The 24,138-nt window shown below is 35.8% G+C and overlaps 1 protein-coding gene across 19 annotated transcripts in view; it reads right to left on the bottom strand.

Annotated features, from left to right (window-relative positions):
- Window positions 1-24,138, bottom strand: part of CD55 (CD55 molecule (Cromer blood group)) — a 72,340-nt gene that overhangs the window by 38,157 nt on the left and 10,045 nt on the right. For 3 of the 19 annotated variants that reach the window (XM_063708891.1, XM_055370356.2, XM_019029976.4), the window contains exons 6-9: window positions 23,851-24,039; window positions 17,752-18,468; window positions 15,707-15,727; window positions 14,615-14,732 (exon numbers count right to left, since the gene is read on the bottom strand). In XM_063708891.1, coding sequence (XP_063564961.1) covers window positions 14,615-14,732; window positions 15,707-15,727; window positions 17,752-18,468; window positions 23,851-24,039 — 1,045 coding nt within the window. Of the gene's footprint in view, window positions 1-7,544; window positions 7,658-7,853; window positions 7,979-14,356; window positions 14,737-15,706; window positions 15,728-17,751; window positions 18,469-23,850; window positions 24,040-24,138 lie in introns of those variants that run through there. The other 16 variants (XM_063708908.1, XM_004028307.5, XM_063708900.1 and 13 more) reach the window with 12 other exon arrangements.

A 24,138-nucleotide genomic window follows, 5' to 3' on the forward strand; every position in this document is an offset into this window, starting at 1 on the left:
TTGTATCATTAACTTAGAAAGATTATCCATGAAATAAATCACAGCTCCTAAAAAATTTTGGGTTTCCCCCTTTCTGTCACCAGTTCCCACTAATTCCACCATTTTCAATATCTTACTTTTTATTTGAATACTAAATCAAGACAGAAAATTCAGAGTGATCTAGAACATCCGGATGACAGAAGTAAAAGGCTATTCCCAGAACAATGCTCAACACATATACATAGTTCTAGAAGAAAGTGTAGAGGCTGATGGTTTAACAGAAAACCAAGGCAAAACACAGAAATATGAAAAACAAAATTCTACATATCTTCTCAGTAAATTAATAAGAGCATATTATCTCCCAAATTAGAAACAAAACTTTCAGGTTCAAAGGCAACTGTTTATGATCTCAAAATTCACTTGTTATCTACAGAAAACCAAAGGTGAATCAACATTAAGATTTATACAACTTGGGAAAAATGAAAGTATGAAATAATGAATGAAATAATATTTATGATTCCAATGTTCCTAAGATTAAACCGAAGAGCTCTTAGGTGGGAAAATAACATAATGTTAGAAAAAGGTTTTCTCCCCCACAAAAGGAGTATTTTAGTAAGGTTCCCCATCATGTAGAACTGTATTGCAGTGTTGAAAACATTGCAAAGCAGTTTGCCACCTATTATCTCATTGATCACCTCTCATTATTAACACAGTGCATGGCAAACAGTAGAACAGTAGAAAGTGTTTAACAAATATTTATTAAATTGCACTTAATATCTTGTTTCCAGATAAGAAAACTGAGACCAAGAAAGGGTAAGTCAAACAGTTTATTGCCATAGAAAAACTCACTTCTAGCCCCAGATTCAGGCCATAATTGTAACTGTTTGAAATATTTTCAATAAAATACCTGATATTCATCAAACAAAATTTACATTAGACAGATACTACATTAATATATAGGGTATCATCTTCACTGCCAAAGAACCCAACTTAGAATTCTATCTACCTACCTCCAAGAACTGGAGTGACCTAGAGGATGCACATCATCTTTTTTGAAGAAATGTGGGATGACCCAGACACTTCAAAAGGTCTAACTTGCAGAGCTAACAAAGTGGAAATGCAATGCATGTGCTATGAAAACAAAAAGTTATGGAAAGGTTTTGTTCTTGCTTATATCATACTTAATGTAACAGAATAAAGGGCCTGTGGACAAGTGAAGTCACCCTGGGAAGAGATTTTCATAGATGATTTGAAAAACAGTATGCTTGAGTAACCCTTAAATTTTCCATTTTGTAAATGCAGATTCAACTCTGCTTCCTCAGAGAGACATCCACAGGACCCTTTAAGTGTCTTGCCATCATCGTTGGATTTTCTGTACCTCTGTATTTCTTCAATTTTTTTAATAAGGGAAATTCACATACTTCCTTTTCCAGACTAAACGTATCACAGAAAGATTATATGATTATATTATCTGACTTAAACCTGAATAACAGGCAGATAACTGATGTCACTTTATAATGGGATTTAAGTTTGTCATGTATAGGGGCATGTAATAAGACATAAAGACCCCTGTAACCACATCTTATTAACTTCAAATAGCTACTTAAGAGTCAAGACTCTTGAAAGTACATTTAGATTTGGGCTAGTCTGTAATATATGCCATATTCAAGTTTAAAGGATAAATAAGTACACAATTGTTAGGGGATAGAGAAAAAATATTTTCTATATTTCATTGAATATTTCCTGACTTCTTATTTATTATTCTTTAAATTGATCTATTAGTCCCCATGAGGGACTTATGAATGTCTCAGTATAGGACTTTAGCAACAGAGGGGAATAAAGCAATACTTGTAGGGAATCACGGCACCTTAATTGTCCAATTTGGGTTGTATTGTCTCTTGGTCTGTCACTAGGATGAGCATCTTTCTATCTTTTAAAGTACCTGGGAAGATCACTTGAGCCTGGGAAACAGAGGTTGCAGTGAGCCGAGATTGCACCACTGCACACCAGCCTGGGTGACAGAGTGAGACCCTGTCCCCCCTCCAAAAAAAAAAAAAAAAAAAAAAAACAATAAACCTGGTAACAGAGAAACTAGTCATCGGCCTCTATTTACTGCCTACTAGCTCTGTGAAAGGCAAGTTACAAATCTTGCAAAACCACAGTTCTCTTAGCTGAAAATGGGGTATAAATGCTACATTATAAGATTGTTGTGAGAAGAATATGAAATAATACATTAAAAAAAATCAGTACAGTACTTGCCACAGAGAAAACATGTAAATATTACCTGAATAAAAGACTGTTCTTATTCTTTGGTGTGGCCAGAGGGAGTGATGAAATTATCAGAAATCCAGCTTAGGAAAATAATAGTGATTGCATGCAGTGACTTCCTTAAGCTAATATTTATTCAACTTTTAGGACTGTGCTTGGAGTTTTCATACCCACTAATCACATTAAGCTTCAAATACTTCACAGGAATCACAATCTCTATCTCTTACATGAGAAAACTGAGTCTCAGAGAGATTAAGTTAATCACTTGGGTTGAATAATTACTAAGTGAAAAAAACAGGATTCAAACCAACATCCGACTGGTTTGACTCCAGAGGTTAAGTTCTTTCTTCTATATGATTTTGTCTTTAAAAACAATAAAAACAAAACCAACAGAAAGCAAGCATTCTCAATGGGGGTGATACCTGATGAAAGTTAAAAAAAAATTTTCCTTTTTTAAGTACAGAGTGCAGATATATATGTGATACATAAACTGATTTACAGTATATGTGTGGTGGAGGATGATCAAGAAAAAATGTCTAAAAAGGTCTTTGGTGAGGAGAGAGCAAGAATTAACGCACCCCCCCACCCCCCACAAAAAAAAATTGGGAAACACTTATACAAAGCCAACGGAAGAATAGATTTAAAATTCACAACACATGCTTCATTTACAAGGCAAATTAGAAAGTTCTGTAACATTAGTCAGTCTTTCTTCCTTAGCAGAATAGGAAAAAAAAAATCAAATACTTCCAAAATTCAAAGATCATCTGTATCATTTTACTTACATTGCAGTGTAATTGATGAAACAATTTTCTTGCAGTAGAGTTAATTTATCTTTAAAGAAGAGTAACCTCATTCACATAATAAATTTAATGAATATAATTTTCAGGTTTATTTCCTACAAATATGAAATCACACACAAAAAATGTTGCCATATGTCCAGTTTAAGAAGGAAGGACTTCCTCTTTATTTTTTAACACAAGCTGGAATGCCAACTAAGACTAAGGGAAGTTTTCTAGAAAATCAAAGGGTATAAATACTTAAAGAATTTCAGGAAAAAAAGGCATTTCAAACCTTCATTGAGTGCCATTGAGCAGGTGAGAAAAAACTCATTTATTAAACTCATCACTTTTGTGATCATTAAATCATCAGACTTTCATTTGAAACACATTTATTTCTATTTAAAACAAAGTGAATTCCAACAGTTGGAATCTTTCAAGATAAATCTTTTAGCTTAGAAGTTCATTCAAAATATAAAATAACCACAATAAATAATAATGATAGTAATGATAATGTTTTTATTACTCTTTTCAGATCCAACACTGGATCATCCAGATTCATAAGACAAGTTCTTAAAGACCTATGAAGAGATGGAAATAACCACACAATACAGTGGGAGACTTCAACACCCCATTGACAATGTTAGACACATAATCAAGGCAGAAAAGTAACAAAGATATTCATGACCTAAACTTGACACTTGACCAAATGGACTTAACAGACATCTACAAAACATTACACCCAAGAACAACAGGATATACATTCTTCTCATCTGCACATAGCACATACTCTAAGATTGACCACATGCTCAACCATAAAGCAATTTTAAACAAATTCAAAAAACCAAAATCATACTAACCATACTCTTAGGCCACAGCATAAAATATAAATCAATACCAGGAAGATCTCTTAAAACTATATAATAACATGGAAATTAAACAACCTAATCCTGAATGACTTTTGGCATTCTGAAAATTAAGGCAGAAATCAAGAAATTCTTTGAAACTAGTGAAAACAAAGATACAACATACCAGAGTGTCTGGGACACAGCCAGAACAATGTCAAGAGGAAAGTTTGTAGCATTAAACACCTACATCAAAATGTTAGAAAAATCTCAAATTAACAAAGTAACATCACCTCTAGAGGATCTAGAAAAAACAAGAGCAAACCAACCCAAAAGCTAGCAGAAGAAAAAAAATAACCAAAATCAGAGCTGAACTGAATAAAACTGAGATGCAAAAATCCATACAAAAGATCAACAAAACCAAAGCTGGTTTTTTGAAAGAATAAATAAGATTGATAGACAACTAGCTAGACTAATAAAGAGAGAGAAAATCCAAATAAACACAATCTCAAATGACAAAGGGGACATTACCACCAACCCCACAGAAATACAAAACACCCTCAGAGACTATTTTGAACACCTCTATGTACATAAACTAGAAAATGTAGAAGAAATGGTAAATTCTTGGAAAAATACAACCTCCTAAGATTGAACCAGGAAGAAATTAAATACCTGAACAGACCAATAACAAGTTCTTAAATTGAATCAGTAATTTAAAAAACCTACCAACCAGAAAGAGCCCTGTACCAGATGGATTCACAGACAAATTCCACCAAACATACAAACAAGAGCCAGTACCAATCATACTGAAACTATGCCAAAAATCAAGGAGGAGGGACTCCTCATTCTATAAGGCCAGCATCACACTGATACCAAAATCTGGCAAAGAGACAGGACAAAAAAAGAAAACTTCAGGCCAACATCCCTGATGAAAGTAAATGCAAAAATCCTCAACAAAATACTAGCAGATCGAATCCAGCAGCACATCAAATACCTAACTTACCACAATCAAGTAGGCTTTATTCCTGGGATGCAAGGTTGGCTCAACATATCCAAATCAATAAATGTGATTCATCACATAAACAGAACTACAAACAAAAAAACCACATGATCATCTCAATTGTTGTAGAAAAGGCTTTTGACAACATTCAACATCCCTTCATGTTAAAAGTCATCAACAAACTAGGCATCAAAGGAACATACCACAAAATAATAAGAGCCGCCAGGAAAAACTCACAGCCAACATCATACTGAATGAGCAAAAGCTGGAAGCATTCACCTTGAAAACCACAACAAGACAAGGATGTCCACTATTATCATTCCTATTCAACATGGTACTGGAAATCCTAGCCACAGCAATCAGGCAAGGAAATAAAAGGCATCCATATAGGAAGAGAGGAAGTAAACTATCTCTATTCACAGATGATATGAGTCTAAACCTAGCATACTCCACAGTCTCTGCCCAAAAGCTTTTAGAACTGTTAAACAACATCAGTAAAGCTTCGGGGTACAAAAATCAGAAGCATTTCTATACACCAACAATGTCAAGCTGACAGCCAAATCAAGAATGCAATCCTATTCACAATAGCCACAAAAGGATAAAATACCTATGAATACAGCTAACCAGGGAGGTGAATGATCTCTATAGAGAAATACAAAACAAAGAAGACAGAGACAATACAAACAAATGGAAAAATATTCCATGCTCATGCATAGGAAGAATAAATATTTTTAAAAGGGCCATACTGCTGGGCATGGTGGCTCATGCCTGTAATCCCAGCACTTTGCGAGGCTGAGGCAGGTGGATCACTTGAGGTCAGGAGTTTGAGACTAGCTTGGCCAACATGGTGAAACCTCATCTCTACTAGAAATACAAAAATTAGCTGGGTGTGGTGGTGTGCACCTGTAATCGTAGCTACTTGGGAGGCTGAGGCAAGAGAATCGCTTGAACCCAGGAGACAGAGGTTGCAGTGAACCAAGATCATGCCACTGCACTCCAGCCTGAGTGACAGAGTGAGACTCTGTCTCAAAAAAAAAAAAAAAATTAATACAAAATTTTTAAAAAGGGCCATACTGCCCAAAACAATTTATAGATCCAATGCTATTCCTATCAAACTACCAATGATATCTTTCAGAGAATTAAAAAATATACATTCTAAAATTCATATGGAATCAAAAAAGAACCCAAATAGCCAAAACAACCCTAAGTAAAAAGAACAAAGCTGGAAGCATCACACTACCTGATTTCAAACTATATTACAAGGCTACAGTAACCAAAACAGCATGGTACTGGTACAAAAATAGACACACAGACCAATGGAAGAGGTTAGAAAACCCAGATATAAAGCCACACCCCTGCAACCATCTGATCTTCAATGAAGTTGACAATAACAAGCAATGGGGAATGGATTCTCTATTCAATAAATGCTATAACTGGCTAGCCATATGCAGAAGATTGAAAATGGACCCCTACCTTTCACCATATACAAAAATCAACTCAATATGGATTAAAGACTTAAACTTAAAACCTAAAAGTATAAAAACTCTAGAAGAAAACCTAGGAAATACCATTCTGACATAGGTGTTGGTAAATATTTCATGATGAGGTCTCCAAAAGCAATTGCAACAAAAACAAAAATTGACAAGTGGGACATAATTAAACTAAAGTGCTTCTGCATGGCAAAAAAATATATATCAACAGAGAAAACAGACAACCTACAGAAAAGGAGAAAATATTTGCAAACTATGCATCTAATAAAGTTCTAATATTCAAAATCTCTAAGGAACTTAAACAAATCAACAAACAAAAATCAAACCAACCCTTAAAAAATGGGCAAAGGACATAAACAGACACTTCTCAAAAGAAGACATACATGAGGCCAACAAGCATATGAAAAAAATGCTCAACATCACTAATCATTAGAGAAATGCAATCAAAACCACAATGAGATACCATCTCATAGCAGACAGAATGGCTATTATTAAAAAGTGAAAAAATAACAAATGTTGGTAAGGTTGTGGAAAACAGAGAACACTTATACATTGCTGGTGGGAATGTAATTAGTTCAGCCTCTGTGGAAAGCAGTTTGGAGATTTCTCAAAAAACTTAGAACCACCATGTGACCTAGCAATCTCATTATTGGGTATATACCTAAACCAACAAAAATCATTCCACCATAAAGACATATGCACACATATGTTCATCAGCACTTTTCACAATAACATGGAATCAACCTAGATGCACATCAGTGGTGGACTGGATAAAGAAAATGTGGTATATATATACACCACGGGATATTACACAAACATAGAAAGGAATGAAATCATGTCCTTTGCAGTAATACGGATGCAGCTGGAAACCATTATCCTAAGTGAATTAATGCAGGAACAGAAAACCAAATACTGCATCTTCTCATCTATAAGTGGGAACTAAACAATGAGTACACATGGATGCAAAGAAGGGAACAATGGCCACCAGGGCTTATTTGAGAATGGAAGGTGGGAGGAGGGTGAGAATCAATAAACTACCTATTGGGTACTAAGCTCACTACCTGGGTGATGAAATATTATGTACACTCAACCCTAATGACACACAATTTACCCATGTAACAAACCTTCACCAGTACCTCCCAAACCTAAAATAAAAGGTGGAAGAAAAAAAATGTGTTTACCTGGCCAGGTGCGGTGGCTCACGCCTGTAATCCCAGCACTTTGGAAGGCCGAGGCAGGCAGATCTCGAGGCCAGGAGATCAAGACCATCCTAGATAACACGGTGAAACACTGTCTCTACTAAAAAATACAAAAAATTAGCCGGGTGTGGTGGCAGGCACCTGTAGTCCCAGCTACTTGGGAGGCTGAGGCAGGAGAATGGCGTGAACCCGGGAGGCAGAGCTTGCAGTGAGCAGAGATCGCGCCACTGCACTCCAGCCTGGGCGACAGAGCGAGACTCCGTCTAAAAAAAAAAAAAAAAAAAAAATGTGTTTACCCATTTTCCCTTTGGTATCCATGAACGCTACATGTTGATTGTTTTCCTAAGACAGTATCATAGGGAGTGGCTTCAAGATGTCTGACTAGATGCCTCTGGTCTTCTCCTCTTCCATGGAGAGAAACCTAAGCAGGAATTACATAATCACATTTTGAAGAGATCATCAAAGAGAGAACACTAGAATTTAACAAACAAGTGACAGGATGCACCAAAGCAAGGAAGGAGACAGAAGCCAGGCAGCCTGTTTGGCTGAGATTGCCTGGAAGCCTGGAGAGACTCCCTAATGCAGGAAAAGAGTAAGTGAGAGAACCCCAGCAGTCCACATTCCCTCTGAAGACTCCCACAATCCTAGCTACAGGAGTCCCTTGATTCTCGTAGGCCCTAGATCTAACATAGGAAGCTGCCTGGAGACAGTGTGATGGCATTACTCCAGAGAGTAAGTTCACACTGAGTACTACAAACCACTGAGTCCTAAGCAGCCACAGCACAAGACTATTTTGAGAGCCCAGCCCCTCCCAGACTGCATCTTGCTCTGTGGCCACTGTTGCCCGAGCCAAAGCAGGAGCCACTGGGAGCGACCTGACACCCCCAATAGAGGAGCAGCCAGGCATTTTCTGGTTCCCTGAGGACAAATTCCAATGCATGCGGCTATGGCTGCTCCTGAGGCATGAGCAAACTGCATGTGCCCCAGCCACCTCTCTGTGGCTGCTCCCAATTGAAAACAACACTGCTGTCCCAAGTAGCTGGTCCACAGCACAGCCACACTGTCCTCACCTAAGCATTCCACCAGTAGCCTAGGAATACTCTACCTCTTCCTACCACAGCCAGCACTCACATGCACCACAGGGAGGCCTGAGGACAAGTCCATCTGGCCCAGCCTCACCCTCTCAGTACACAAGCCTGCCATCTAGGTACCCGGATGCTCAGCCAGTCCACCACCAATAGCAGCTGAGCACTCTTCCTGGTGTCTGAAGTCAGGCCCACTCAACCTGCCACTAACATCACAGCTGGTAAGCCACCTGCAGACCTGGAAACTGATCCACCCAATCACCGCACCCACAGCCAACACTGGCACAGACTGCTTGTGTCCCACAGGGTTGTCCCACCACTACTACTGCCATCACCCATGCCCCCACTTGCTGCCAAGTAGCCTGAGAACCAGGTCACCTGCCATTTCTGGCACGCAAGTGAGCCACCTGGAGACCCAATAACTGGACTGATTGGGCTTGCTAACACTGGTGCCAGCAACATCACCCTGGGCCCAAGGACAGGCAAACTCAGCCCACCACTGCCAACACCTGGGTCCGAAGATTGGCCCACATGGCATCCTATTCCCTAGCAAATCTCCACTAGTAACTGCATCCTAAAGCACTGAGGAAATGACAGATACCACTGATGATATTTACAGCTGAAAGTCATACAGAAACTACACTACTGCATGCACCCAGAATCAAAGCCAAAGTGCCCCACCTAACTGACACCATAAATACATCTTCAGGAAAAGTCCTCCCCTACAAAAGCAAATTTGAAAAATTAGAAACAGCAAATATCACATCAGATGCACAGATATCAACTTCAGGATGCAGGAAACGTGAAAAAACAAGAAAATATGATACCACCAAAGGAACACAATAATTCTCCAGCAACAGATCCCAATCAAAAGTAAATTTACAAAATTCTGGGAAAAGAATTCAAAGTTGTGATATTAAAAAAGCTCAGGGAGGTGAGATACAAACTTTAAAATTTGTTTTAAAAAAATACAAAGAAATCAGAAAAACAATTCAGGATATTAATGAGATGTTTATCAAAAAAAGATACATATAAAAGAACCAAACAACTTCTGGAAATAATTTATTGATGAAATACATAATATACTTGATGAAATATTAAATACATAATATACTTGAAAGCATCAATAATAGGCTAGATCAAGCAGAAGAAAGAATCTCAGAACTTGAAGACAGGTCTTTTGAGATAACACAGTCAGATAAGAATAAGGAAAAAAGAATAAAAAAATGGGCAAAGTTTACATGACATATGGGACACCCTAAAGTGGCCAACTATTCAAATTTTAGGAGTCTCAGAAGGTGAAGAGAAAGTGAAAGGATTAGAAAATCTATTACTAAAACAACAGAGGAAAATTTCTCAAGTCTAACAAGAAATGTAGACATCCTGACACAGGAGGCCCAGAGATCACCAAGTAGATACAATTTAAAAAGGTCTTCTCTGGCCCGGTGCGGTGGCTCATGCCTGTAATCCCAGCACTTTGGGAGGCCGAGGCGGGTGGATCACCTGAGGTCAGGAGTTCGAGACCAGACTGGCCAACATGGTGAAACCCTGTCTCTATTAAAAATACAAAAATTAGATGGGTATGGTAACACACACCTGTAATCCCAGCTACTACTCGGGAGGCTGAGGTGGGAGAATCGCTTGAACTTGGGAGGCAGAGGCGGCAGTGAGCTGAGATTGCAACACTGTACTCCAGGCTGAGTGACAGAATGAGACTCTGTCTCAAAATCAAAAAAAAAAAAAAAAAAAAAAAAGGTTTTCTCCATGAGAAACTATACTCAAACTGTCAAAAGTCAAAGACAGAGAGAGTTCTAAAAACAGCAACGGAAAAGCATCTAGTCACTTATAAAGGAAACCCATCAGACTAACAATGGATTTCTCAGCAGAAACCTTACAGGCCAGGAGAGAACAGGATGATATACTCAAAGCGCTGAAAGAAAAAGACTACCAACCAAGGATTAGGAAAGTTATCCTTCATAAATGAAGGATAAACAATGTCTTTCCCAGACAAAAGAAAGCTGATGGAATTAATCACCATGATGGAATTCATCACCATGAGATGGCTTACAAGAAATGCTTAAGGGAGTGCTATACCCAGAAGAGAGAATGATATCTACAATCATGAAAACACACAGAAATTTTAAAAACCACTGGTAGAGCAAACACACAAAGAAGAGAAAAGACTAAAATGTTATGAAAGAAAAACTCTACATCACAATAATAAGAGAGAACAAAAGGAACAAAACAACCAGAAATCAATTAATAAGATGACAGGAATAATTCCTCACATATCAATAACCCTGAATGTAAACAGATTAAACTTTCCTCTTAAAAGATGTATACTGGCTGAATGGATGCAAAAACACAACCCAACTATACGTTTCTTTGAAGAAATTCATCTCATCTGTGAAAACACATTGTGACTGAAAGTAAAGAGATGCAAAAAGATACTCCATGCTAACACAAACCAAAAACAAACAGGAGTAGCTGTACTTATATCAGATGAAACAGACTTTAGGTAAAAAAACAGTAAAAAGAGACAAAGAAGGTCATTATATAATTGACAAAGAGATCAATTCAGCAAGAGGATATAACAATTCTAAGTATGTATGCACCCAATCCTGGAGTACCCAAACATATAAAGCAAATATTGTCCAATCTAAAGGGATAGACTCCAATACAATAATTGTTAAGAACTTCAACATCCCACTGTCAGCATTAGCTCATCTGGACAAAAAATTCACAAAGAAACATTGGATTTAAATTGCACATTAAACCAAATGGACCTAACAGACACTAACAGAAGAGTTCACCCAATAGCTACAGAATTTTCTCAATGGCACATGAAACAATCTCCAGAATAGAACATATGTTAGGATACCAAACAAGTCTCAATAAATTTGAAAAAGTCAAAATTGTAGCAAGTATCTTCTCAAACCATAATGGAATTAAACTAGAAATTAATAACAACAGGAACTTTGGAAACCGTACAAATAAATGAAAATTAAACAACATGCTTCTGAATGACCATTAGGTCAAGGGAGAAATTCAGGATTAGACAAAAAATTTCTTGAAAAAATAGAAATAGCAACAGTGTAGCAAAACTTATCAGACATAGCAAAAGCAGTGCTAACAGGGAAGTTTACAGCAATAAATGATTACATCAAAAAAGTAGAAAGATTTCAAATAAACAATCTAACAATGCATCTTAAGGAACTAGAGAAGGAAGAACAAACCAACCCCAAAATTAGCAGAAGGAAAGAAATAAGAAAAATCAGAGCAGAGCTAAACAAAATAGAGACTAAAAAACAATAAAGTGAAAACTTGTTTTTTTGAAAAGATAAACCAAATTGATAAAGTACTTGCTAGACTAACCAAGAAAAAAAGAGAGAAGCCCCAAATAAAATCAGAAATGAAAAAAGAGACATTACAACTGATACCACAGAAATACAAAATATCAGAGACTATTATAAACAACTATACACTGACAAACTGGAAAACCTAGAGGAAATGAATAAATTCTTGGAGACATGCTCCCTATCAAGACTGAGTCAGGAAGAAACAGAAAATCTGAACAGACCAATAATGAGTAGTAAGACTGAATTGTAATAAAAAGTCTCCTGACAAAGAAAAGCCCAGGACTGGATGGATTCAAAGCCAAATGCTACCAAACACACAAAAGAGAACTAATACCAATTCTCCTGAAACAATTCCAAAAAACTGAAGAGGAGGAAACTTTCCCTAACTCATTCTATAAGGCCAGCATTACCCTGATACCAAAACCAGACAAGAACACAACAAGAACAACAAAATCACAGGCCAATACTCTTGATGAATATAGACACAAAAATTCTCAGCAAAGTATTAGCAAACCAAATCCAATACCACATCAAAAAATTAGTATGCCAAGACCAAGTGGGATTTCGACCAGGGATGCAAGGATGACACATACAAATCAATAAAACTCTCAACAAACTAGGCATAGAAGAAGCATATTAACATCATAAAGGTCATACATGACAAACCCACAGCTAATATTCTGTTGAATGAGGAAAAGCTGAAAGCCTTTCTTCTAAGAACTGGATCAAGAGAAGGATGTCTACTTTCACCACTTCTATTCAACATAGTGCTGTAAGCCCTAGTTTCCATTTCATTGAAGAACCAAGTTTCATTTGGCTCATAGATAACCAAGTTTTCATTTCATTAACTTGCAGCCAGGCAAAAGAAAGAAATAAAAGGCATCCAAACTGGAATAGAGGAAGTCAAATTGTCCCTCTTTTTTAATGATATGATTTTATATGTAAAAAAAAATCCTTAAAGACTTCACCAAAAACTCTTAGATCTCATAAATTCAGTACAGTTGCAGGATACAAGATCAACATACAAAAATCAATAACATTTCTATACAATAATGAACAAACTGAGAAAGAAATCAAGAAGGCAATTCCATTGACAATGACTAAAAAAATAAATAAAATACCTAGGAACAGATTTAACCAAGGAGGTGAAAGACCCCTACAAGGAAAACTACAAAACACAGATAAAAGAAATCGAAGAGGGCACAAAGGGAAAGACATCCCATGCTCACGGACTGGAAGAGCTATTATTGTTAAAATGACTATACTGCCAAAGCAATCGAAAGATTCAGTACAACCCCTATCAAGATATCAATGTCATTTTTCACAGAAATAGAACAAAAAAAGTCCTAAAATGATTGTGGAACCAAAACAGTCCAAAGAGCTAACACAACCCGAGCAAAAACAAAGCTGGCAGCATCACACTACCTGACTTCAAAATATAAGGTTATAGTAACCAAAAACAGCATGGTATTGGTATAAAAACAGGCACACAGAATAATGGAACAGAATAGAGAACCCAGAAATAAATCCACATATTTATAGCTAACTGATTTTTTTACAAAGGTGCCAAGAACATACATTGGAAAATGGATACCTTCTTCAATAAATAGTGCTGGGAAAATACAGAAGAATGAACCTGGACCTCTGCCCCTCACCATGTACAAAAATCAAATCGAGATGATTAAAAACTTAAACATAAGATCCACAACTATAAAATTACTAGAAGAAAACATCAGGAAGACGCTACAGGACATTAGTCTAGGCAAGGGTTTAATGGCTAAAACCTCAAAAGCATAGACAATAAAAACAAAAATAGATAAATAGGACTATATTAAACTAAAAAGCTTGTGTACAGCAAAGGAAACAATCAACAGAGTGAAGAGACAACCTGCTAAATGGAAGAAAATATCTATAAACTATTCATCTGTAAAGGTACTAATATCCAGAATATACAACGAACTCAACTTACTAGCGAAAAACAAATAATCACACTAAAAAGTGGGCAAAAGACATGAACAGACATTTCTCAAAAGACAACATACAAATGACCAGCAGGTATATGAAAAACTGCTCATCACTAATCATCATGGAAATGCAAATCAAGCTCCACAATGAGCTATCAGTTCTTAACCTCAGTTAGAATGGCCATTTTTAGACAAAAAATTACACACTGGTGAGGACGTGAAGAAAAGGGAAATCTTATATACTGTTGGTGAGAATGTAAATTAGTACAGCCACTGTGAAAAACAATATGGAGGTTCCTGAAAACATAAAAAAATATAACTATCTTAGGATCCAGCAATCCCACTACTGGGTATTTATCCAAAGGAAAATAAAACCAATATATCAAAAAGATATGTGCATTCACATATTTATTGAAGCACTATTCACAATAGCAAAGATATGGAATCATCTTAAGTGTCCATCAATGTACAAATGGATAAAGAAAATGTGGGGCCAGGTGCAGTGGCTCACACTTATAATCGCAATGTTTTGGGAGGCCGGAAAAATCGCTTACGGCCAGGCGTTCGAAACCAGCCTGGGCAACATAGGAAAATCCTGTCTCTACAAAAAATAAATTTCAAAAACTTAGCCGGGTGTCGTGGCACACACCTGTAGTACCAGCTACTTGGGAGGCTGAAGTGGAAGGATCGCTTGAACCCAGGAGTTCGAGACTGCAGTGAGCTACGATCACACCACCGCATACCAGCCTGGGTGACAGGACGAGAACCTGTCTCAAAAAAAAAATAAAAAATAAAAAAAAGAAAAGAAAGAAAACAAATCTAGCATATATAGAATGAAATACATTCAGCCATAAAAAGAATAAAATCATGTCATTTGCAGCAACATGAATGGAACTAGAGGCCATTATATTAAATGAAATAAGCCAAGCAAAAAAGACAAATATCACATGCTCTTACTCACATGTGAGACCTAAAAAAGGTCTCATGGAGGTAGAGAGAAGAATGTTAGATACCAGAGGCTGAGAAAAGTGTGTGAGTAGGAGGGAGGATGAAGAGACTTTGGCCGATGGGTATAAACATACAATTAGATAGAAGGATTACATTCTAATATTCAATAGCAGAGTAGGGTGAGTATAGTTAGCAATAATGTGTGATATATTTTTCATAGTCACTAGAAGAAAGGACCTAAAATGTTTCCAACACACAAAAATAATACTCAAGGTGATGAATACCCCAAATACCAACTTGAGAACCACACAGTCCATGCATGTAACAAAATATCACACGTACCTCATAAATATATAAAACATTATGTATCAATTAAAAAATTATAAGATAATCAGGGAAGTTTGGATATTGACTAAATATTTGCTGATATTAAGGAATTACTGGATTTTTTTAGGTATGCTACATGGTTATGTTTTTATAAAGGTTACTTAGTGAAATGTTTATGAAGGAAATGATACGATGTCTGGGATTATCTTCCAAATAATCCAGGGAGTGTGGGTGAAGTGGGTATCCATGAGTTGAAAATTGCTGAATCCGAACGAGTATATGAGGATTCACTGTACTATTTTCCCTATTTGAGTGACGTTTAAAGTTTTCCATACTAAAAAGTTTAAAAATAAATTGCAGGATACATTTTTTTAAAAACAAGAAGACAATATTATCTCCCAGGAATATGGATTATATATCCCACAGTGAAAACAATTTCTTTTAATGGCCTGAGAGCCAAACTTACCAGATAGAAGACGGGTAGTACCTACAGACGAAGGGGAAAAAAAGGATTAACAACAAAAATTTGTTAAAGTCATTGATTTGCTAGCAATTTCATATACTATCAATAAACTACACTAGAAAACTCGAAAGCAACTCAAATTTCCATAAATGAAATAATTATAAATTTATAAAAACAATTACACATTATTAACTTATCAAGTAGAATGTAAACATTACTGTCTATACCTGTTCAACAGAATCAACACTGTAAATATAAATTATGATAAAGAGTTATTGACTACCAAAACAAATGCCATTTAAATTTGGTTATAAGACTTGAGGGCAAGAAACATGTTTGAAAACTTAAACAGTAAATAATTGCTGATCCAATCCTACTAACAAGAAACTATAAGACGACTAAGTCCCTTTTAAAAGACTGTATCAAAACTCAAAAATGCCATATCACCTTATTATTTATATCTTTCAATGACTATGGATGGGGCATTGCAAAAATAAATTTACTTTCAGATAAGCATATTTATAACAATAAATAAGCTGCTCTCCTAAGCGAGGTGAACACATTGACTCAAGAGTGCCATTTAGAACAAGCAATATTACTCAGCAGAAAAAGTGCAGGATTAAACTGTGCACTGGATATGAACTGGATGAATTAATCTCTAAGCCTCTAATTCCTCATCTATAAAATCAATCTGAAGATACTTTGCAACGTTGTGGTACAGACGAGTGGCATCAAATAGAAGGTGAACGGAACATATCACTATAGTATATACTCAGTAAGTGGTGGCTACAATTTTTTTTTCAATTAAAAAAAAAAGAGTTAAATATGGCATTTTATATTGTGCCCTGAAAGAGTAAATTAATTGTACCTAAGAGTAAAATTTGATCCCAAATATTGATATATTATAATTGACTCATCAGGTTCAGTTTAAATGTCTTAAATTATCTTATACTTTTTACAGAAGGAAATATGTCAATAAAGTTAGTTCTATAACAAATTTATAAGTGATGCTTATTTCTCTTTGCCTTGCCCTATTAAAAACTGGACGTGTTCAACCTAGAAATTTTAGACCAAGAGATGTCATAAAATTGTAAAGAAGTAAAAAAACCACATAAAGAATTAAAATTAGTATAGTAAATCTAAATTAATCAGTGTAAGCCACAAAACCAATGCTGAGTGCTAAAAGGTAATGAAACATACACAGTTTCTGTAAATTATTTTAAAAATATGAAACATTATTATGTACTACTTATGGAAACATGGAGTATAAGAATGAAAACAGACAGGAAGTAAGCACATCAGTTTCAGGGCAGTAATTGCCTTAGAGGGAGAAAAATGGGCTGGGGAAATGTTTTAAGGGAACTTTAACGATAACATCCATAATGTTTAAATTCTTAAAAATATCCAGGTGCTGGCAAAATAGGCTTCAAGGTAACAATTATGAAATATATAAAATCATTTTGAAAATACGGTCATAATGGGTAAAACTATAGATAAAACACAATTACTTGGTGCCACTGAGAACCTATCGTTTATAGAGCCTTGTAATAATACGAACTATTTGAAAGGATCTCTGTATTTTCAATTACTTAGACGATACTATTGAGATGCTTTAGCAGATCTGCAACTCTAGGGAATCCGGGAAGATTCCTTAGCATGCTTTGAGGGATGGATCTCTATCAATGAACCAGACCCAGGACTCAGCCTTAAAGACAGTACATATTTGGTTCTTTGAAGGGGTCTTGAATAATTTGTTGACTCCCTAAAACTACTACAGAAAACAGAATTTTTTTTTTTTACCAATCTTAATTTAGCATTTTTTTAATGGGGCCACAGTCTTTTTCTCTATTATTGTAAATGTTTCTTTTTTTAAAGATTTGCCCTAGTACAATCCAAGTCCGCTTCCAAATAAAGTAAAAAGTATTAGTATGAAAAACCCTGGCTACAATAAATTAGAGACCATTTAATCCTGCAATCTTGGTCAAGTTCATATTTCCACCATAGCACATTAGATCCATACTCAGTAAACCTGAACAGTATCAACTGACCTGAAGTGGTTCCATTTCCTTTATTTGGGGTTGTTTCATGAAAATGCTTGGTTGTCCTGGAAACAGGTGTACTCCGTGTTGCTGTAATATGAGCAGAAGGGAATCTTTGTGTACTCTTGAGACCATTAGTCACTGGGGAATGTACATTAGTGGACTTACGTGCTGCTGGAGGACTCTGCGTAAATGCAACTTTTGCTGTGGTGAATCTTTGGGCTGTTAGTGTGGCCTGTGTAGCAGAAGCATGTGTCATCATGGGATTCTGAGCTGCAGAAGGGGTCTTTGTAGATAGGGTTTTTGATATGAAAGATGTCTGAGCTGCTGCTGGGGATTTGGTGGCTGAATCATTTGCTCTGGTGGGTTTCTGAAGAGTTGGTAGGGTTCCTGTAGCTGAAACGTTTACTATGGTGTGTCTTTGAGGTGTTGATGAGACTCCTGTAGCTGGAACATTTATTGTGGTGGGTTTCTGAGGTGTTGGTGTGACTATTGTAGCTGGGACATTTACTATGGTGGGTTTCTGAGGAGTTGGTGGGGTTCTTGTAGCTGAAACATTCTCTGTGGTGTGTTTTTGAAGAACTGATGGAGTCTCTGTACCTTGAGCATTTGGTGTGGTGGTTTTTGTGGTGGTTTTCTGAGAAGTTGGTGAGACTTCTGTAGTTGGAACATTTACTGTGGTAGGTTTCTGAACTGTTGGTGGGACCTTGGAAGTTAGAGATTTTCCTGTGAAAGAAAAGGTTGAGAAACAAGTTAGCTAAATATTGCTGGCCACATTAACATTCTTAGCCATTGCTTGCTCTGTGGCTATCCTTTCTCTCTCCCCACAAACACCTAGGTATGACTTTCAGGAAACCAACTCTTATTGAGTATTTCTCAAGGAGCTGAAGTTCTAAGTTGTGTTTGCTTTGATATAAATTATACCTATGGGTAACTAAAGAAGACTTATACCAAAGTATACTGAGGTGCTTAAGCTGCTTCTTGTGAAATAAACAAATCAAAGAGTCACTAGTGATCTTATTCTGTGGCACATCTCTATTTTGTCTCCCAAATTATCTTTTGTGCTAATACTAAAGAACAGGATGTTGTTCTAGAACAACTAAGCCAACAGAGACAGTCACAGCCTTTTCTATCACTTAACCTTAATGAGCCTGAGAACTTGTTTTGTTTCACGTCTTGTTTAAAGTGATACTTGAGTCTGAGTAAAAATAACTCCTTTTAATTCTCTTGTGCTGGTTACCAACTTTCCATACACCAGTTCCTCTTCAGATTTCAGACTAGATAACAAGTCAGGTGAAACTTTCATTAAGAACATATTCTGAAAAGCATAAATCTAACAGCAGAGCAACTTTTTCAGTCTTCAGAGGCCATCTGCCATTGGGTCACTTATACAAAGTCCCCTGTTGAGGCAGTATTGGGTAGTGCCGAAGCCTGATTTCACCACGTATTAGTGAGCTCTAGCAAGTCCCTAACCCTTCTAAGCTATAGTTTCCTCATCTGTAAAATGAGGATAAAAGCAGAACAGATTGAGTAATTATTATTGAGGAAGGATTAAGGGAAATAATTGAGTAAGCTATTTCACAGTGTCTGTCCCTGAAGCAAGAGATTACATCATCCAGGATGACTGTTGCCAGCCCCATCACACACGGGATGCCCTAGGAACTCAGATGGTATCGGTCATTTTTTTCTGCCTCCTAACCTATCTCACAGGCTGCTATAAGGGATAAATTGAGTAAAACGCCCAGCAGGTAACAGCATTTAGCAGGCGCTCAAACAATGATAATCATTATTAAAATAAGTAAAGTTTTTTTATGAACTTTTCATTCTAAGACCCTCCTATATAAAAACTATTCTAAATTATTTTGTTCTATCAAGTTAGTTCTCAGTTTTGATCCAGAGAATGTATATACTACCTTAGAGTTTAAATTTCCTAGAAGTTAATTTTTTAGTTATCTTTTCATTACTGACATCTAGTTTAATTCCACTGTGGCTAGAAGGTATGCTCTGAATAACTTCAATCTTTTGCAACGTATTGTAGCTTAGAGCCCAGCATAGGGTCAATTTTGGTAAATATCCCATGCGCACTTGAAAAAACATACTTGTCATCGGTCCTAATAGATTCAATGGTCTCATATGTATGTATGTTTAATTGTTGCTCAGATCTTTAGTCTCACTGATTTTTGGTTGCTTGTCCTATTAGCTATTGAGATAGGTGTGGAATTTTCTAACTATGAGTGTGTATTTGTCTATTTTTTCTGTCCATTTTTGCTACATATAGATTGAAGCTATTTTATCAAGTACATATAGATTCCAGATTATGATATATTACTGTTGAGTTGGCCTCCTTATCATTATGAACTGTTTCATCTTAAAATATACATTGATATTAATGTAACTGTGTCAGCTTATTTTGAAGGGTTAATATTTGCATGGTATACTTTTCTATCCTTTACTTTCAACTATTCTGTGTTCTTGTAATTAAACTGTGTCTCTTGTAAATAGTAAAGAACTAGGTTCTTTTTAAAATCTTTTTAAGTCTGACAATCTTGGTCAAATTGCACTTAACATAATTACTGACATACTTGGGTTTATATCAACAACCTTATTAGTTTTCTATTTCTCCCATCTATTCTGTGTTCCTTTCTGCTTCTCTCTCTCTCGTTCTCTTTTGGATTAAATATCCATTATTATTCTTTTATTAGCTTGTGATTTATGTATTCTTCTGTCATTCATTTGTAGCAACCCTAGAGATCACAATATTTATTAGACTATAAGTCAATTACGCAAACTATCACTTTTACCACCTTTTCAGTACTGCTAGAACTGTGTAACCTTTAAATGAATTTACCTCTTCCTGCCTTTCGCATTGTTATTGTGCATTTGTATTCTATGTATAATTCAGACCCCACAGGACATTACATTCACTGTTTGTAAACTCAGTATTCATTTATCCTTGTCAATGTTCATTTCCTTTTTTGTATTTTCATGTTTTACCTGGCATTATTTTCATTCTACTTGAAGAATTTCCTTTAGTTTCTCATTCTGTGCATGTTCGGTCTGCTAATGCAAAGTTTTCTTGGTTTTTGTCTGAATACATCTCTATTTTGCATTCAGTTTTGAATGATATATTAATTGGGTATAAAATTCTAGGTGAACAGTAATTTTCTTACAGTATTTTAAAGATTTCTTCTTATTGTCTTTTGGTTTGCATCATTTTTTGCTGAGCAGTAATCAGTTATACTGTTGCTTCTTTGAAGTTTTTGTTGTTTGTTTTTGCTATGAGTGGTTTTATTTTTATTCAGCTTAGAGTTAGATTTTTTGCTAAAGTGGTTTTATTTTTATTCAGCTTAGAGTCAGAGAGCTTCTTGAATCTGTTGGCTAATGTACTTCACCAGTTTTGGAAAATTCTGAGTAAGTATCATTTTAAATATTTCTTCTGCTCCTATTTCTCTTCTCCTCCTCCTCCTTCCCCTCTTCCTTTTTGTCTCACTTTCTCTTTTTCCTAACGTGTTAGCACAGTTTAACATGTCTCAAATGTCTCAAAGTTTTATCTATATTTCACATTCCTTTTTCTCTTTGTGCATCAGTTTGGGTATTTTTAACCGATCTTTCAGTTCCTAATACTGTTTCCTGCTCTGTCTGAATAGCTAAACCTATCTATTGTGTTCTTAATTTCAGATATTTTCCAGTTGTAGAATATTCATTTTACTCCATTTTTGCAGATTCCAACTGAAGTTCTCTTTTCTTTTATCATCTTAAACTTGTTAATCAGTTATTTTAAGGTTCTCATTTGCTAACTCAATTATCTGGATATTCTTTATTTGGTTTTGTTTTCTCTTGATTTGGTCACATTTTCTTGCTTCCTTCCATATCTAACAGTCTTTTGTTATGCCAAACATTGTATATAAAACATCCGGATGATATGATATGCCTTTCTGATAAGCAGACTGCATTGAGGTAATCATATCTTCAACCTATTAGGAATTGAGCTGGGTTTCAGTTTCAGTAAGACTCCATCTACTTCTGCTCTTGCCTCTGTTCCTTGGGAGTGGCCCTTCCGGGCTTCTGATTGAAAGTCTGGCGGATTTTTGTTGTTTCACCTTTGGAAGATGGCAGGAGATCCAGGTCTGTCCTTCAGAGTTCTCCCTGCCATCTAATGTCCTTCCCTATACAGTTTCAAAACGAGCACAGATGTGCTAAAGGGGAGACCTGTGGTATGCTAGATAAAAGCCTGTTCCTCTGGTGGGTATATGCTATCCAAATACCATCAGGTTCTGAGAGATTTCATTTTGTACTTTAGAAGCTCTGGGTCAACCTTCCCAGCCTCACATGCAGCCCCAAAATTTGCAAATGGCCTTTAGGAAAAATTGGTTCTGCATTTGAGGGCCTCAATTTCCAGTGTATTACCCTATCCCTCCATAACCATTAAAGCTTTGCTGGTTTCTGTTTCCTAGAAGTGGTCTTTTGTCTGGGTCAAGGTGAATCCTTAGTCCAGGTTCAGAATCAGCAAAGGTCCCTAGGGAAAACTGCCTTACATCAGGATGGGTTGCCTTCACCACCTGCCCCCAGGAATTTTAGTTCATTCAGACCTTGTTGCTTCCACAGCTGTATCTTATGCCTTAAAAAATATAATTTTTTGGTAATCTATTGAGATTTTATAGTCGTTTTAATGGAAGCATCAGCCTGCCATGACCTACCTGGGTACTTCCACATGGTTTTTTAAGCTCTAAATAACTGATCATTTAATAAAACTCGGAAAAATAAATATGAACTGGATCAAATGGCCAAATTAAAAAAGCACACACACTAAACTTCATAATTAAATGAATTCAAATAAAAACAATTTTTACCATTTACATTGTCAAATCTCCCTAATAATCATTATCATTAAAGGTGCAAACACCACAATGATGTTGTATCAGTGGGAGACTAAATTGGTACAGTCTTTTAAAAAGCAGTGCTACTAACGGGTATGAAAAATGTAATTCACATACCTTTGTTACAAATAATTATACTACAAGGAATTTATTGTACAAATGTACTTGCAGACATGTGCAGTGACAGATGTACAAGAATATTATAGCATCATTTGTAATAATAGTTCATAAAAAAAAACCAAACTAGAACAAAAAACCTAAATTGCCATCAATAGAGGACTGGTTAGATAAATGAATACCCACACCATTGATATAACAAATATAAAATATTTGTATGTTTATTTATATTCTAGAATAAAACAAAAGAATTTGTAAAAAATTGTTACCTCTCCGAGTAGGACTAGTGATAGAGAAGAGACTTTCACTTCCCATTTTGTACTCATCTCCATGGCTTTAATATTATGTCATTATGTCTATGTATAATACTTATAATAAAAACCTATTTTAATAAGGAATTTTTAAAATTCATACTAATAAAATTTCAATTATAATTATAAAAGTAAATACTCAAATGCTTGAGTCATGTTGGTATTCACCACTACTTAAACGCCACCTATTGATACTAGGCAATGTTTAGTCCAGCTTCACTGATCGTCTAAATATTTCTTTTAAAATATATTTAAAAAGCAGTTCGACGGATTCTGAGAGTACCTTCTGGGTATAAAAAGACATTGAAAGAAAAACGTCTAGAAGGATGTAGGAGAATGGATAATAATAGAAATTCTGGAGGCAGAAAAGAATTGAATGTTAATTCAGTGAAGTCAACAGATGGCAAGAGTTTCTCAGTTGTTGCAACAGGTATGATCACTATCTAGAGCCTTCAATCTAAGATTCTCCCTCCAATAAACCACTTTATATCTCTTTGTATAAACAAAGTACCTATATTAACTTACTGAAAGCAACATGGTATAAAACAGCAAATTTAAGCAAATTTGCCAAAAATATGAGGCCTATTTTATATATACACATCATAATATGTGTGTGTATGTGTGTATACAAGCCATAGACCCTTCTGAGAAGCTGTAGAAAAATTGTGTCCCACAGAAAAATACAAATATGTATATGTAAACATTTTACATTTTTTTCTTAGGGGGTTTATTGAATGTCTGCAACCCACATATAGACCTGAGGGTAAGAATAAAGCAAAAATATAACTATCCAAAGTGATTACCTCTGCATTCAGGTGGTGGGCCACTCCACTCTCCTTCATCGTTATTCACAGTACAATAAATAGAGTGCTCTCCAATCATGGTGAATCCTTTATTACATGCATACGTTATAGACTGTCTATATCCATAATGGTCACGTTCCCCTTGAATTATTCCATTGTCAATTTGTGGTGGTGCTGGACAATAAATTTCTTAAAAAACAATTCCAACATCTTTTAAATAAATAAAACTAGTAAAGTATTTTTACAAATAAAATCAAAACATGTTAAAGATTATATTTTAAAGAAATC

This window comes from Gorilla gorilla, chromosome 1 (genome assembly GCF_029281585.2).
Source record: "Gorilla gorilla gorilla isolate KB3781 chromosome 1, NHGRI_mGorGor1-v2.1_pri, whole genome shotgun sequence".
In the NCBI taxonomy this organism is placed as follows: domain Eukaryota; kingdom Metazoa; phylum Chordata; class Mammalia; order Primates; family Hominidae; genus Gorilla; species Gorilla gorilla.